This window comes from Meles meles, chromosome 10 (assembly GCF_922984935.1).
Source record: "Meles meles chromosome 10, mMelMel3.1 paternal haplotype, whole genome shotgun sequence".
NCBI classification, from domain to species: domain Eukaryota; kingdom Metazoa; phylum Chordata; class Mammalia; order Carnivora; family Mustelidae; genus Meles; species Meles meles.
In genome coordinates, this window is record NC_060075.1 from 82,222,169 (window position 1) to 82,236,774 (window position 14,606).

General features: G+C 36.0%; 1 protein-coding gene across 10 annotated transcripts in view; it reads left to right on the plus strand.

Annotated features, from left to right (window-relative positions):
* The window catches only part of CACNA2D1 (calcium voltage-gated channel auxiliary subunit alpha2delta 1), a 502,406-nt gene that overhangs the window by 296,017 nt on the left and 191,783 nt on the right, over positions 1 to 14,606 (plus strand). For all 10 annotated transcript variants that reach the window (XR_006820510.1, XM_046020734.1, XM_046020735.1 and 7 more), the window contains exon 5: positions 8,303 to 8,344. Coding sequence is in view for 9 of the 10 variants with exons in the window: in XM_046020734.1 (XP_045876690.1) it covers positions 8,303 to 8,344 (42 nt within the window). In the remaining variant the exon portion in view is untranslated. The remainder of the gene's footprint in view (positions 1 to 8,302; positions 8,345 to 14,606) is intronic.

The window sequence follows — 14,606 nt, forward strand, 5'->3', positions numbered from 1 at the left end:
GAGAGTAGAGTGTGTGTGCACATATGTACGTTTGTGTGTGTTTTATTCTCCTTTTTAGTCTAGAATTTCTCATAGTTCCTTCTAGGCTTATGTTACTCATTTATTCATTTATCCGTTCAGTAGTAGTTCATACAACATCGCAGACTTTGTGCAAGCACTGAATAGAGACATCATACAATGCTGTCTCTACTCAAATCAAAAGAATTTAATCTTCTCTCTTTTTTCTCCTCAATTTATTTTTAAATTGCTTTTATGCAAAAGTGATGAACATTTCCTTTGGTGAATATTACAATTATTTTTTTCCATGTAAGGTGATCTTTCCAATTGTGTTGCTAGTCTCATAGTATGGCTTGGGGATGGAGTATTTGAGTGTCTTTGTAATTAGGTAATTAGCTATAGCAAAGACACCTGGGTCTGTTATCTTTTGCTGTGACTATTCTTCTTAGAGACTTTGGCCCATTGATTGGTTAATGTGCTGGGGCAGTTACTAAAGAATTCTTCAATTTACTAGCAACATAATGGAAACCTAAAGAACATAGCAACTGTAATATTACAAATACATAATAGCAGTTACTTGATGAATAAATGTAAAATGCTGTTTGCTGAAAGTAGAAGTAAGCTTTTAAAAGGCCAAAGTGATTTTCTAGTTCTTTCTTCTTCCATTAAGCTAAAAAAAATTAGTATTAAATTAAATTAAAAGAACAGATAAGACAAAGAAACGTACCTCAAAGAATATTAGACACTTCATTGTTAGTGTCTCACTAGTTTAACAGTAACTCTAGAAAAGCACACTATTTGGATTTCTGGCATAAAGTTTGACATGTGTATAATGCTCAGTATATATTTCTTATGAATGAATGCTAGAGAGTTTAGAGAAAGAATAGATTCTCTGTATTTTTCTATTGTATTCATTGATCATTGAATACCATCTTAGCAACAGTATCACACTTCCATCTTTAATAGAATTTTTTTAAAGATTTTATTTATTTGACTGAGAGAGAGAAAGAACACAAGCAGAGGGGAGCAGCCGCAGGCAGAGGGAAAGTAGGGTGAGGCCAGCTGAGTAGGGAGCCTGATGTAGGACTCAATCCCAGGATCCTCGTAACATGACCTGAGCCGAGGGAGGCACTTAACCAACTGAGCCACACAGGTGCCCTAATAAATTGTTATATTCGGGGCACTTGGATGGCTCAGTCAGTTAAGCAAATAGTATTGACTGCTAGGAACAGAATTAGAATGGGGAAAAAAAAAACACCTCATTGTAGGGACTGTGGTATTGTATTAGTACTATCAGTTGTAGGAGTTTAGAAAACACAACCTAACAAGCCTAAAACCTAACAAGCCTAAAGAAAAATAATAGGTAATAAATTACTGGTTCTATAACTGAGAACACACAGACGGAAGTAGCCTCTGTCACACAAGGATTCCGACTTTAAGCATTTCAACTTTTACAACCATATCTACTCCTGGAAAAATAGAATCTTCCTAAGAAAGGAATAGGGAAATGAGATACTATCATTGCATAGATTTCAGCATCTCTGAGTAGAGAAGTGAGCTAGTATAATTTGCCAGCCAACTGAATCACATGATTGGAAGAAATAGTTCTCCATAGTCAGTAGAGTTTCTGACTAGGGAAAAAAAAAAAATCTAACAAAGCAAATCCTCATGTTTACTATGGTTGTTAAAACATGAGGACCGTTGACTTACTCTATGCAAAGCCATTTATATAATTTTCTTCAGTCAGATGGCCCAGTTTGGGTGTTTGAATGGATGCACAAACTTTTGGTTTAATACAGAGCTGGAATTTTTCCAGGCAGGAGCGTGTGAGGATGGAGATGTAAAGGAGATGTGGGGTTAGAAAGAGTAAATTTAGAAACACAGAGAAATTTGAAGGACTGTAACAGATTTAATGGACAGGATGCATACAAAACCTTCACACATTACCATATGTATTAGACTTATTTTAATTTTTTTTAAGTAGTCTCTATACGCAACATGGGGCTCGAACTCATGACCCCGAGATCAAGAGTTACACGCTCTTCCAAATGAGCCATCCAGGCACCCCATATGAGACTTTAATGAATTACCTCATTTAATATATCAGATTAAAATAATAACAGCAACTAGTAATCACATTTCTTCTCCAGTGTTTCCTGTGGAATCCTTGAAGAAAGAACTTTAATGAATTAAATAGACTCAGAGCATACTAACTAGTTTAAGAAAAATAAATGATAACCGTTCGCTTTAGTTCATATATAACTACAAGCTAAAGCTAACAGATAACATCTATGGATATTCCTGGTTTTTCTTTTTATATATAGAATAAGAGTTGATAACATACAGGGCAAATACTGTGTGCCAGGCACTGTACTAGACACTTTACATCAGTTGTCTTTTGTCATATGATGTGAATGTAGGTTTTCCTTATGCCTTCAGTCCAGTAATCTGCTGACACCGACATCCAGATGGAATGTGCCCATCTTTAGTTTTCCTTTTTATTTTCATCAGTAGCATGCTCATGTATCCAGCGACATAAAAAATACTTTTTTTCGGGGTGCCTGGGTGGCTGAGTTGGTTAAACATCTGCCTTCCACTCAGGTCATGATCCTGGGGTCCTGGGATGGAGCCCCACCTCTTGAGCCCAGTGTCAGGCTCCTTGCTCCAGTGAGACTGTGCTTCTTCCTCTCCTCCTGCCCCTCCCCCACTCCTGCTCCTGCTCACTCTCAGATAAAAAAATAAAATTAAATCTTTTTTTCTTTTTTTTTTTTTCTAAAGCCCCTGTCTTTAATTTACTGCGTCAACCACTCTCAGCTCTCTTTGGGAAGATTTGTTCACATTCACCAACCACTACCTGCCCCCCCCCACCACCACACATGCATGCACACACAATGACACATACATAGTAGGTTCCTAAGTTCTTGTATTCACACAGGGTTGCAGTGCTATGATTATTGTGTCCTGTGTACCCTGGTTGACTTGAGCGCAGGTCACTAGCAGTGGCATGTAGGTTTACCAGGTCAGGTTGTTACAAAGATGTATGAATCAGGATATTTACATTGTAACTGATTTGGGCTACACAGTATGGATCTTGTTAGGCAGGAACCATTAACACACTCATTGATAACAAGAGTATCCTTTTTTGTTTCTTCCTTTTACAAGACTGTCCTTAATATTCGTCTGACTAACTACATTTTTTGAAACTGAAGAGTGATTAAATTAAGAATGGGATTTTTAGGGGCGCCTGGGTGGCTCAGTGGGTTAAGCCTCTGCCTTCAGCTCAGGTCATGGTCTCAGGGTCCTGGGATCGAGCCCCTCATCCAGCTCTCTGCTCGGCAGGGATCCTGCTCCCCCCCCCCCCCCCACCTACTTGTGATCTCTCTCTCTCTTTCTGTCAAATAAATAAAATCTAAAAAAAAAAAGAACTTTTTTTTTTTTTTTAAAGCGACTTTAGCAGACAATACGGTTGCTCACCATTTGTCAGGCTGTGGATCATGTGCAGAGTCAAGTGTGCCGCCAAGAAAAGAGAATTAGTAAATTGGACAGGAATTTAATCTCTATTTGGATTTTGAATGTGTCATATATTTCAGATGTTGGCTCTAAAATCCTGATTTTCGGTTCCAATATTTAAATCTTTGGCACCATCTCACTTCCATGTGGAAGCTTTGTACTTCTGCTTCCGATGTTTAACATAAATTTATTCTATTCATCAGAGGCCAGCTTTTATAGGAGAGTGGCATGTAAGGGACTGTCACTCACAATATACGTTTTTAAGATGGAATGGTCTGTTTTGCCCAGATTTAATTTTGACTCCCAGTAGACAATGGGCACTGAAGTAATTTATCTCTCAACTTGCTAGGGAAGCTTTAAATTTCTGCAAGCGGCAGTATTATGTTAGCATGGAACATTTGGGTAAATTTGTTTGGAGGAGATAATAAATAACTAAACTACTTGGTTAAAAATCAGAAACAAAACAATTTGTTCTTGTCATCTGGTGGTGCTCAAATGATGAAAAATAGCTCTCTAAGGATTTCACTAATCTTGAATCTGGTTTGAGGCCGTTGTTGGCTTTATCCTATCATACTGCATGTAATACCCTAAAAACCCACTAAAAACTTTTGCATTGGAGTATAAATATCTTCCAAGATGATGTTGTTTAATAATTTACATGAAAACATCTAGCCAGAAGGATAGTAGAGAAACAAGACGACTCAATTTTGTATTCTGTGCCTATGATAATTAGCTTATATGCCCTCATTTTAAGATATTAAAGGATAACTGACATAACTGTATTTTCTGGAAGAGGGATTGAGGGAATTTTGAGTGGTAGGATAGGTGAGTGAATGAGAAACACACACGCATACACACCCACATGCACACCCACCCATGCTTGAATTGATTAGAAATAGAAGAGGATATTTTAGCTCTGCGAACTCTCATCTATTTTGAAAGCTGAGTTTTAGTTTGTGTGGTCATGTCATCCAACGATGACAAGAGATAGTCTTCAATTACAGCAGATCAGAGCAACTGACTGATACTCTTGCCACTTGTATATCAGGAGGGTGAGAAACTTGCTTCTTACAGTCAGGGCATAGTCTTCATTTTTATTTTTCCAAAACAGTACAGAGTGAGGCCCCCAAAGTATTGTTGAATGAGTGAGGTGTGGCTCCCTCTGTTGGTTGGGAGACCCCAAAATCTTCTTGTATACAGTCTAAGTGGGACAGAGGCAGGGGACCCTGTAAAGGAAGAAAGAATTCAACTAATACCTCCTCTTTCTTTTTTTTAATTCTTCCCTCCTCAGGCAATTTGGTTTTTTTGTTTTTTTGTTTTTTTTTTTTTACAATTTGGTCTCCTAACTTTTTTTTAGCACAGTGTTAATTTTAACCAACATTCGCTCCTATAAGGCACCAGAACATAAGAATTAGGCTGATTCAGGGTGGATTGCCCTTTATTCCTGAGAATTATCTTTTACCCCAATCCTGTTGGGATTGGGTTTGGATATATTTTGAGCAATTTGATTTCAGACTGATGTAGTTTAACATAGCTACACATGTCATGTATTTTTATATAGCAGAAGAGATAGCTATAAATGAATATGATAGGAAAGAAAATTATGTCTTCACCAAATTAGACTCTTCCTCAAGCTTATATTTAAAATTCTTTCTGAGCTACTCTTCAACCCTAAACAAAAGCCACAATAAAGTAGATTATTGTAATTCTCTGTAAGAAAGCATGAGGTACTGAGAGTGGACAAATTATGTATATATGGTTATACAAATTAAATGTTCTGTTAATGTTTGCCATTAATTTCAGTCTCATACTGCCATGGAAGTGTGCTTACACTTGACAAATTCAGTGCAACGACAGTTTCCCCAAATCCTGATGCCCTACATAGATTTATGCTTACGGAAGGGGATCAGTTGAGCTTTTCTGTTAGGTAAAATCAGGGAATAGATGAAATGTGCATGCTCTCCCTGCAAAGTTTAGGGTTAGAGAAACACCTATGGGTGAAGAAGAAATTTTGTTTGAAGACAGTGGACATAATCAGTTGCAATTCCATTATGGTCTTTGTTCTCCTATTAAATCATGACAAACTGTCTAAGAACACGTATTTAATTAGCTATTTTTTTTAAAAGATTTTATTTGTTTATTTGACACAGAGAGAGAGTGCATGCACAAGCAGGGGGAGCGGCAGGCAGAGGGAGAGGGAAAAGCAGGCTCCTCACTGAGCGGAGACCCTGACATGGGGCTTAGTCCGAAGGCAGACACTTAACTGACTGAGCCACCCAGGAACCCCTAAAGGAAGCTTTTTAAAAGTAGAAATATAAAATATCCCAGTTACAATGAGTATGGTTATTGTATATGCAGTATAATTTTATGACTAAGATGTTGGTTTTGTTTTCCCAGTTTACTGAATAGAAAAATAAAATGAGTTTTGAGGATCTTGTGTCTTCTGGAGTCTAGAAAGCCTTGTGCAAATGCGTAAAATTCAGATAAATTTTGCAGAACACATTTGCATAAGTTTTAGAAGCAATATAGAGTTTCTAGAAGAGAATTAATAGGATTTTGCCTAAAATATAGTGTAGTAACAAGAGGAAAAACATTTGAAAAATTCTCAAACTTAGATTTTCTTCTTTTTTATATTTATTTCAGGCATACTTTATTGTAATAGAATCAAAATACATAGTTTTAGTTAAAATTAGCATTTTGTTATCATACTTTATACTCTTTTGACATTGTATGTGATACTCTTAATTTTAGATTTAATTAAATTCTCTTTTTTGTTTGTTATATGTGACCCTGTGCCACATATAAGAAAAAAAAATGAAACAGTTTAGTCCATTCGCTGTAGTACTAGTACCATGGGGCAAATGTAAGTCTAAACATATTAGTTGTTTTATATAATTGATCTGTATCTGTTATTTTATCTAAAGGATAGGGATAGTTACATTTAACTTATTTTGCATCTCTCTTGAAACAGGAGTGTGTGCAAATAGATATTTAATGAATGTTTGTTGAAAATAATGATGTTGAGTCACTTAAAATTTAATGAATTTTTGCCTTGTTCTCTACATTTCAGTTCTGTAAATATGAGGAAGGAGTTGGCAGAAATAAAATCTAAAATGAAGATAAACTTATTCAATATTTTATCTTTTGATGGAATCCACATTTTAAGTTGAAAATTGTCTCCTAAGTATAAATTACAGAGTTGCAAGAGGGATCAATAAACCAGTAATTAGATTTGGGGCTCTGGTGGATTCACAAGATTCTCTTGCTTTGTGTATGTGATGAATTCTGATTTTGTGTTTTAACTTTGTTACAAAATTAATGCTGGAAGAAATGCTTCAGGAAGTAGAACTTTTATGCATGTTTAAGTTCTTTAGCTTCTTAGTTCTTTTTAAAAGAATTAATTAAATGGTAATTTTTAGAGCTGTTGATTCTAAATGAAATAAATTCAAAGTCAAGGTTTCCATTCACTATCATAAAGTATGCATTCTGTTATTTATTAATACAGTTTTTGGTTTATTTGGTCTTAGAGCAATCTTTTATAGAACTTGAGGCTCATGATATAGTTCTCAAATTAAAAAAGGGAGACAGATTCGGCAGCAATTAAGTTTCAGAAACACAACAAGATCTGTTTTATTCTTGAAAATGTATAATGTGCATTATTCATATACTGAGACTCAGGAGCCAAAAAGAGAAGGTTTTAACTTCATTGTTTATTCTAAAGTCATATGGCCATGGAATGTCTTGAAGAACTAGTGATTTGTAGTGGAGGTGATCTATATTTTAAGAAGCACTGATCTATTGAGTTTTTTAGAGGAATTTTCTTTTTTAAAATGTGTATTGCATTTTCTCTTAATACAATTTTAGAGTATCCATGTTTTTGATATTAAAGAGACACAGAAAAACACATTTTTTTCACCTAGTCCTCTGATTACTACTGAAAATGTATGGAAGATGGATTATATTTTCAATCAGTTCAGGAGGAGAAAGGAAAAATAAATTAGTATAAGTGGATTATTTTAACAGTGCATAGAACTAACCTTGAAGCCTCAAAGAATAAAACTTTTAAATTCCTTGACCACCATTTTGTTCATTCTTTCCTTTTCATTTTCATTCTGTAACACGATTTATATCCGTAATTTATAGTTTTGGCATATTTCAGCAATACTGGTGGCTGGCAGAAATGTCTGAATACATTTATTCTTGAAAAGCCAATGCTCCTTCACCACTTTGGGAGAATATGATAGTATCAGTGTGTTAGATAATCTGATTCTTTTTTTGCTGTCTAGATTGAATTATTCCTGATCCCTTTTCTGAATCTCAGGAAGAAATTTCTGCCAGAACATCCAGATACACCCTGCCTTACTAATTTCAACATGCGAATTGTCAGCAAAGTATTAACAAGGCGCATTCTCACATTTTTCTTGAATTATTCTGTTTATAATTTCATGATTTAGGGATCTCTGTGTGTGTGTGTGTGTGTGTTGTAAGTGTGTGTATATAACTTCTTTGCATCATGCATTCTTTATTTTTTCTTGACAAATGGGTCTCAGACCTATACTGAGATATTTTTTCCTCAGTGCAGAATGTACTTTTCAATATCACAGAACAGTGTTTTAAAATGTTTTTAGAAAATATTGGCTAATCTTTATGGATCTTTGTGGAGTGTTTTATGAGAAGAATATCATAAGAGGCTTATTATTTAAAATACGCCTAAAATGTGTTCAGTGCTTGATCCAGTATATTTTTACATTTTTACTCATATCAATAAAGCACTCTTCTTTTCTTTTTTTTATAGAGCAATGAAGTTGTCTACTACAATGCAAAGGATGATCTTGATGTGAGTATTAAAAGTTTCACATTAAATTTCAAGATAAACTGAAATGCACTAGGATGACTGGCGTTACAGAACAAGCTGACCTAACAGGTTGAGTTTTTCAGAAGACGTTCTATAGCATTAAGCAGTATTATTGGTTGGCCCTAACAGGGTAATGATGAATCTTAGGGCTTATGTGACCTTTAACAAATTATCCTCGGCATCTTCTGGGGTGGAAATGCCATGTGTCTCTTTGGATCTGAACTCTCTGTCCTTGTCCAGACCTCAGTCCACTGCACTGACTCGTATACCCTGCCCTGTGCTCTATCAGTCATGTGGCAGGTGGTGGTTGGGTCCCATCCATCTCTCTCACCCAACTCTTGTCACCCGGGTTATGAGGCAGGTCTCCTCTGGCCTGACCTGCACATGCCCGGGGGAGCCCTTATTTCCCCTACAGTGTGAATGACCCCCTAGAAACGGTGCACCAGCTGGCCTTGCCCAGCCAATCTTTGAAGCCTAGTGGGTGTTCAGTCTGCCTTTTTAAACTGACGACTGTCATGTACATATTCAGATGATGTTCCAACATGGATTATTTTAGCACAGAGAAGTTACTTCTTATGGTGCCACCTTTGGACAGACTTCTGGGAGATGTAATCACTTAGCTATGGTGGAAGCATTTGCAAAATTACAAAACAAAATTTTACGCTGAAGTTCATTTAAATTCTCATATCTGTGACTTTTTTTGGTGAAAAATATGTATATACACGAATGAGTGTATCCAGAAATGTTTGTTGAAGGCTTCTTGTGTTTTCGGTGTTCTTCTGTGAGCTTGGAGTGATTTATCCGTGAACAAGTAAAACAAATATAAAAAAAATTTTATTTGTTATTCACACTTTTTAATCTGAATCAAAATTATGTGTATATGCTACTTTATTCCAGCTACTTAAGCTGGCCTTCAAAAAAAACTTAAAAACAATACAAGATAGTTTGCTTGAGATGCCACATCTTTCCAAATCGCACTACTGATTCTGCAGAACCTTCATAGTTTACTGTGCGCTAATTTTCCCTGCATGCTGCTAACCGGTCTATACAAATTCTTTTATTTAATTCCTATGATGACGCTATGAAGGAAGGAGATTATGTTTTCTCCATTTAATAAATGAAGAACTAGGATTGTTTTAAAAAGTGTTTTCTTTGGGGGCGCCTGGGTGACTCAGTGGGTTGGGCCTCTGCCTTTGGGTCAGGTCATGATCTCGGGGTCTTGGGATGGAACCCTGCATCTGGCTCTTTGCTCAGTGGGGAGCCTGCTTCTCCCTCACTCTCTCTGCCTGCCTCTATGCCTACTTGAGATCTCTCTCTCTGTCAAGTAAATAAATAAAATCTTAAAAAAAAAGTGTTTTCTTTTTACTAGCCATAGGTGTTTTGCTGCTGCTTTTATGATAACTGTTATCCTTTTATGATAATTATATATATCATTTTAATGAGGTAGGAGGTTTATTAAAGGCAAACCAACAGCTAAGAAAAAATGTTTTAATGGGATGAGGAGACGCCTGGGTGGCTCAGTCTGTTACAGGTCTGACCCTTGATCTCAGCTCAGGTCATGATATTGATGGCTCAGGTCTGGAGATGATGAAACCCAGCTCTGGGCTCTGTGCTCACTGGGCAGTCTACTTGACATTCTCCTCTCTTTCCCCTTGCCACCCCCCACCCCCCTGCCCCGCACTGGCTTTCTCTCTCTCTCTTTCTCAGAATAAATAACTCTTAAAAAATAGTTTATTTTTTGATGTTAGAATGAGTATTATTTTTCAACAGACATTTTGTTTCACTGTTAGGATTAGTATTTAATATTTAAAAGTTATGTGGTCGTTTAAAATGCATATGCTAAGTCTTGATCAGCCTTCCTGGTGCTACACGAGTTACAGCTTTTTAAAAGCAGTTAGTTTGTAACTGACAAACTAAGATTTTGACAAAGATTTCATGGTAATTAAAGTGGGTGGATTTACATGCTTTGCCCAGTCTGCGAATTGAGTATTGCCTAAAGATGATGATACCAAAATTGCAAATATGTTTTTCTTTCCTCTAAACTAATGAAAGAAGTCCAATTTTTGATGTCACTTAAAACAGGTTTTTTAACCTCAAGTTTGCTCTCTAATTAGAAAGTTCTTTTATTTTGTATAGGAATTGCGAGTTTTCTGTGTTCCAGATTTTAATAATCACAGGCACAGATGGAGACGTAACTTTTTAGGGAGTGCCACCCCAGGTAGTACTCAGTGGTATCATCGAATAGTTCAATAGTAAAATTCATAGTATTCAGTCACTATGCTGCGAAGTTAGCAATACGTCCGTTATAAATGGAAAAGTGTGCGTGGGGCGAGTACCGCTAACACTTGAGATGTGCTCAGCACTCTAGGTTCATAATTTGCCTGCACAGATCTTTATTCATATATTCAAGTAAAAGCCTATGTAAGAGAGAAAGGGATTAGTGCAAGTGAACCTAGTGAACTTGCCGTGTGTTTGTTTTTTCTTTTCTTTTTTTTCCTTCTCCCATCCCCAAAAGTCTATATTATTACCATGCGTTATAAATACACCCATAAAAAAGATTCATTCTCGTAGGCCAAGAGATGAGGTTTAGCAAGTTAAATCAAGACTCTATAAAAAGCAAAATATCAACTTTAGAATTTAAAACTTAAAAATGGTGCCCAGAAAAAAAAAAAAAGAAAGAAAGAAATGATGCTCAGGATTTGGAGAAACTATTTTCACTTCTTTATATATAAATAAGAACAGTGCCAGAATAATTTACAGAGAATATTGCATAGTAGAAAGAGGGCTAGGATAGGAATCGGAGACTTCGGTTCATGCTCCATTTCACCCTTAAAATTGTACTCATTCGTAGGGCATGAAAGTTTATTAAAATTGGAACTGTTTGCCTCTCAGGAGATGAGGTGACCTACAAATTTCATTGCAGTTCAGAATATTCTTGGAATATTGCTCGCAGGGTCAAAATTGCTGGGAAATTTTACTAGTTCATGTAAATCTTTTGAGAACTTATTAAGAACTGGAAGGTAATTTATGTTGCACTAAAACTTTTTATTGAGGAAGATTAAGTGCTTTAGATATGATAATACTGTTGCTCTTGTAAACCCTTAGACATTGAATAAAAATGAACCACATTTGATGACTGGTGCATTGGTTTGGCTCTTAGAGACCTAAAGTAAAGGGGATTACAAGAAGACAAAAGTTTCTTCCTGTCTCATATACACATTCTGGATATAAGGCCTATTGGAGTGAGTTTCAATCTTCTAGGTCCCAGGGTCCTTCTTTCAAGTTTTCTCCCCTCCTCAGTATAGCCTTTTCATGTTGGGATCCAAGATGTGTGCTCCAATGTACACAGTGATTTTTACCTCCTAGAGAACAGGAAGGAGACGAGAGTATGTTTGGAAATCGTGGACATCACTTTTATCTGCCTCCACTGTGCACAGGTTAGGGCCCAGCCTCGCCGGTGTGTATCACAATATACACATATATCACAATATACACAGAATATAATCCTCACCCCAATGTAGGCATGTACCCAAACAAAATAGAGGGTTCTGTTACTAAAGAGAGACCAAAGAAAATACTAATTGCAAAATAATTAGCAGCTTATGAACTGATCCGTCATTTGCTCTTCTTGACATTTTGAAGCTAATTCCAAAATTCTACTCACTTATCTGAGTGGCTTCTATCATTTAACTATAGTCAAATCCTTCAACTTGGAACTGAGGAAAAAATTCTTTTTTACTGTAAATGTATATAAAATTATATGCTATGTATTGGGTATTATTCAGTTTCCCCAATGCATGTGTTTTGATCAATACATCCAAATTATTTTCTGCAATGGAAGTACTTATTTTCTTACAACGAAAGAAAGTTAATAAATGTAAGTAGAAGTTGTACCTTGATAACCTACTTTAGACTTTTAAGTAGTTACATATTTTTTTGAAGATTGTTGCTTATCTCATGGACGAAGGTGGACTTCCATGGATGATGAAATTTATAAACCTTACCCAAAGTTTTGCAATGGAGGTGGATTTAATTGGCTCCTATACTCGTAATTTCATACATGTAGTGTTTGATATTTTACATATCAAAAGTTCACAAATCCTAATGCCATCACATTGTTTTGGTTCAAATTGGCTTGCCGTCATAGTTTTTTGCCCTGTATTTATTCTATAATATTTAATTGTGCACAGTATTTTTATTGCTCAATTCCATGAAGCCACATCCTTTATTAAAAATTGGTGATTGGAAATTACAGAATGGGAGTTTTATCTCACACATCAGCACCAATATCTAATGAACAAAAGAACTAATTGGAACTGTAAATACTAAGGTAACATTTTCAATTAATAGATTTGTCCTCATTGTTTGAATGACAGTATAAATGTTTGAGAGCTAAATAAAGTTTCTGTTTTAAATGTTATGCCTCCTGAAGGAGACTGAAAGATTGTAAATCCTGAGCCTATGATTATGATTTTTAACTTTTTCCCCATTTCTGCATTAGTAGGAGAGGATTTGTTTTTCTATCATCATGCCTAGTGGGATAGTGGTCATTTTCTCTATTTTCTGCCTCTCTTACATCAATCATTTCATTTCCATGTCCATGACGATTGTATGATTTTAGACATTATTCTCAACTATTTATTTAAGGACTGTTGAAATAGTATCACCTTTTATTTTATGCTTCTAAATTATCTATGTACCTTTAATATATTACACATTATTAATATGTACATATTTCTAAAATGTTATATCCTAATTCTTTTTTGATTCCCAAGATCTTCATATCAGTTATTATTGCCTTTGTTTGATATTTAAGACAATGATGAGAGCTTACTAGTTCTTTCTTAAGCTGTCATGAATTTTGCAAAGAAATGGCAGTTTCTTCTTGGAGGCACAGCCAGTCTTTATAAACTATTCCCTTGGGGTCCCTCCCTAGAGTATCACTTCCTGGAGGGCAAGCTCTCGGGTGCTCACGGCAGGTGACTTAGGTCTTACGATAACCAGCACACTGAAATCCCTCAGTGAGTTTTATCTTTTTTTTCTTTCCCCTAATAAGTCAGAGTTCCAACAGCACCTTCAGGAGACACAAATAAAACTGGCTGAAGGATACCAGAGTCACAGCCATTGCTTTTCCCTCTCCATGCGCCACACGTGGTCTCATTTTTAAGGATGCCCTTTCACCGCCGCCCTCAGTTTCAGCCCAGACTGGCATGAGTTTCTGTAATCTCAAGGATTGCAATCAAAAGACCCTGTAGAAAACAATTCCTGTTGAACAAAAACCATAGCATACATTCTATATCATTCTTTGCCTTCAGGTTACAAAAATGACAGAAGCAGGAACAAATGCTTGGGAAGAAATCTGTACCATTTTACTGTTTCCTAATCCTGAGACAAGAAAGGTCTTTCTTCATTTAATACTAATCGAATAGAAGCCCGTTAGTGGAGGAATACGTGAAAAGATCAGTAACAGTACAGTAGAAGTACTGAACTATCAAAGACATTTTTCTCTTGAGGGATTATTTCACGTATGCCACTGAAAACAACATTAAATGTATGCTTAGTATCTCCAGAGAAAGACCCAGTGATCTGTGTGACAAATAGACTGCAGTAAAATCATCAGAATCAATACTGCTAAAATAACAATTCCATTGAAAGAACTAACAAATTTGCCAGTGCCCATTACCCATCACTGATGCACGGAAGAGACAGAAAATACTCCCAGAATGTCAACAAGGTTAAAAAAAAAATTTATGGGAGGAAAGAGAACTTATGGAGGAGAACAGTATACAGTGAGGTAAACCGTAGATCATGTGTTCTCAAAGAGCAAGTCAAAGCATATGGATTAGAGATAAAGCTTTAGCGGGAGAAAGCATTCAGGCATCCAAAGAAATCCGTATATAATTGTAGATTTGAAAAGCTACAGTATTTCTTTCGTTAGAGGAAAGAATATGTTAACATTAGATTGGACACTGGATTTAGGAAGATTTTTTAGCAAAGATTTTTTAAAGGATTTAGCCAAAATGCTCAGAAGACAAGAACATTTATACCAAAAACTTGCTCAACGATATACCAGAGGAGATTTCTGGTAGGCAGCTAAAAATTGAATTTGGCCTAGACTATTTTTATGCTTAGCTTCTGAGTGGACTTCGAAACAGGTGGCTGATATTTGCTCAGCAAGTGTGAAGTTTCAGGTGTAGCCAAAGATTCAATTACGGATACGATATTTCGGTGTGCTGGCACAATG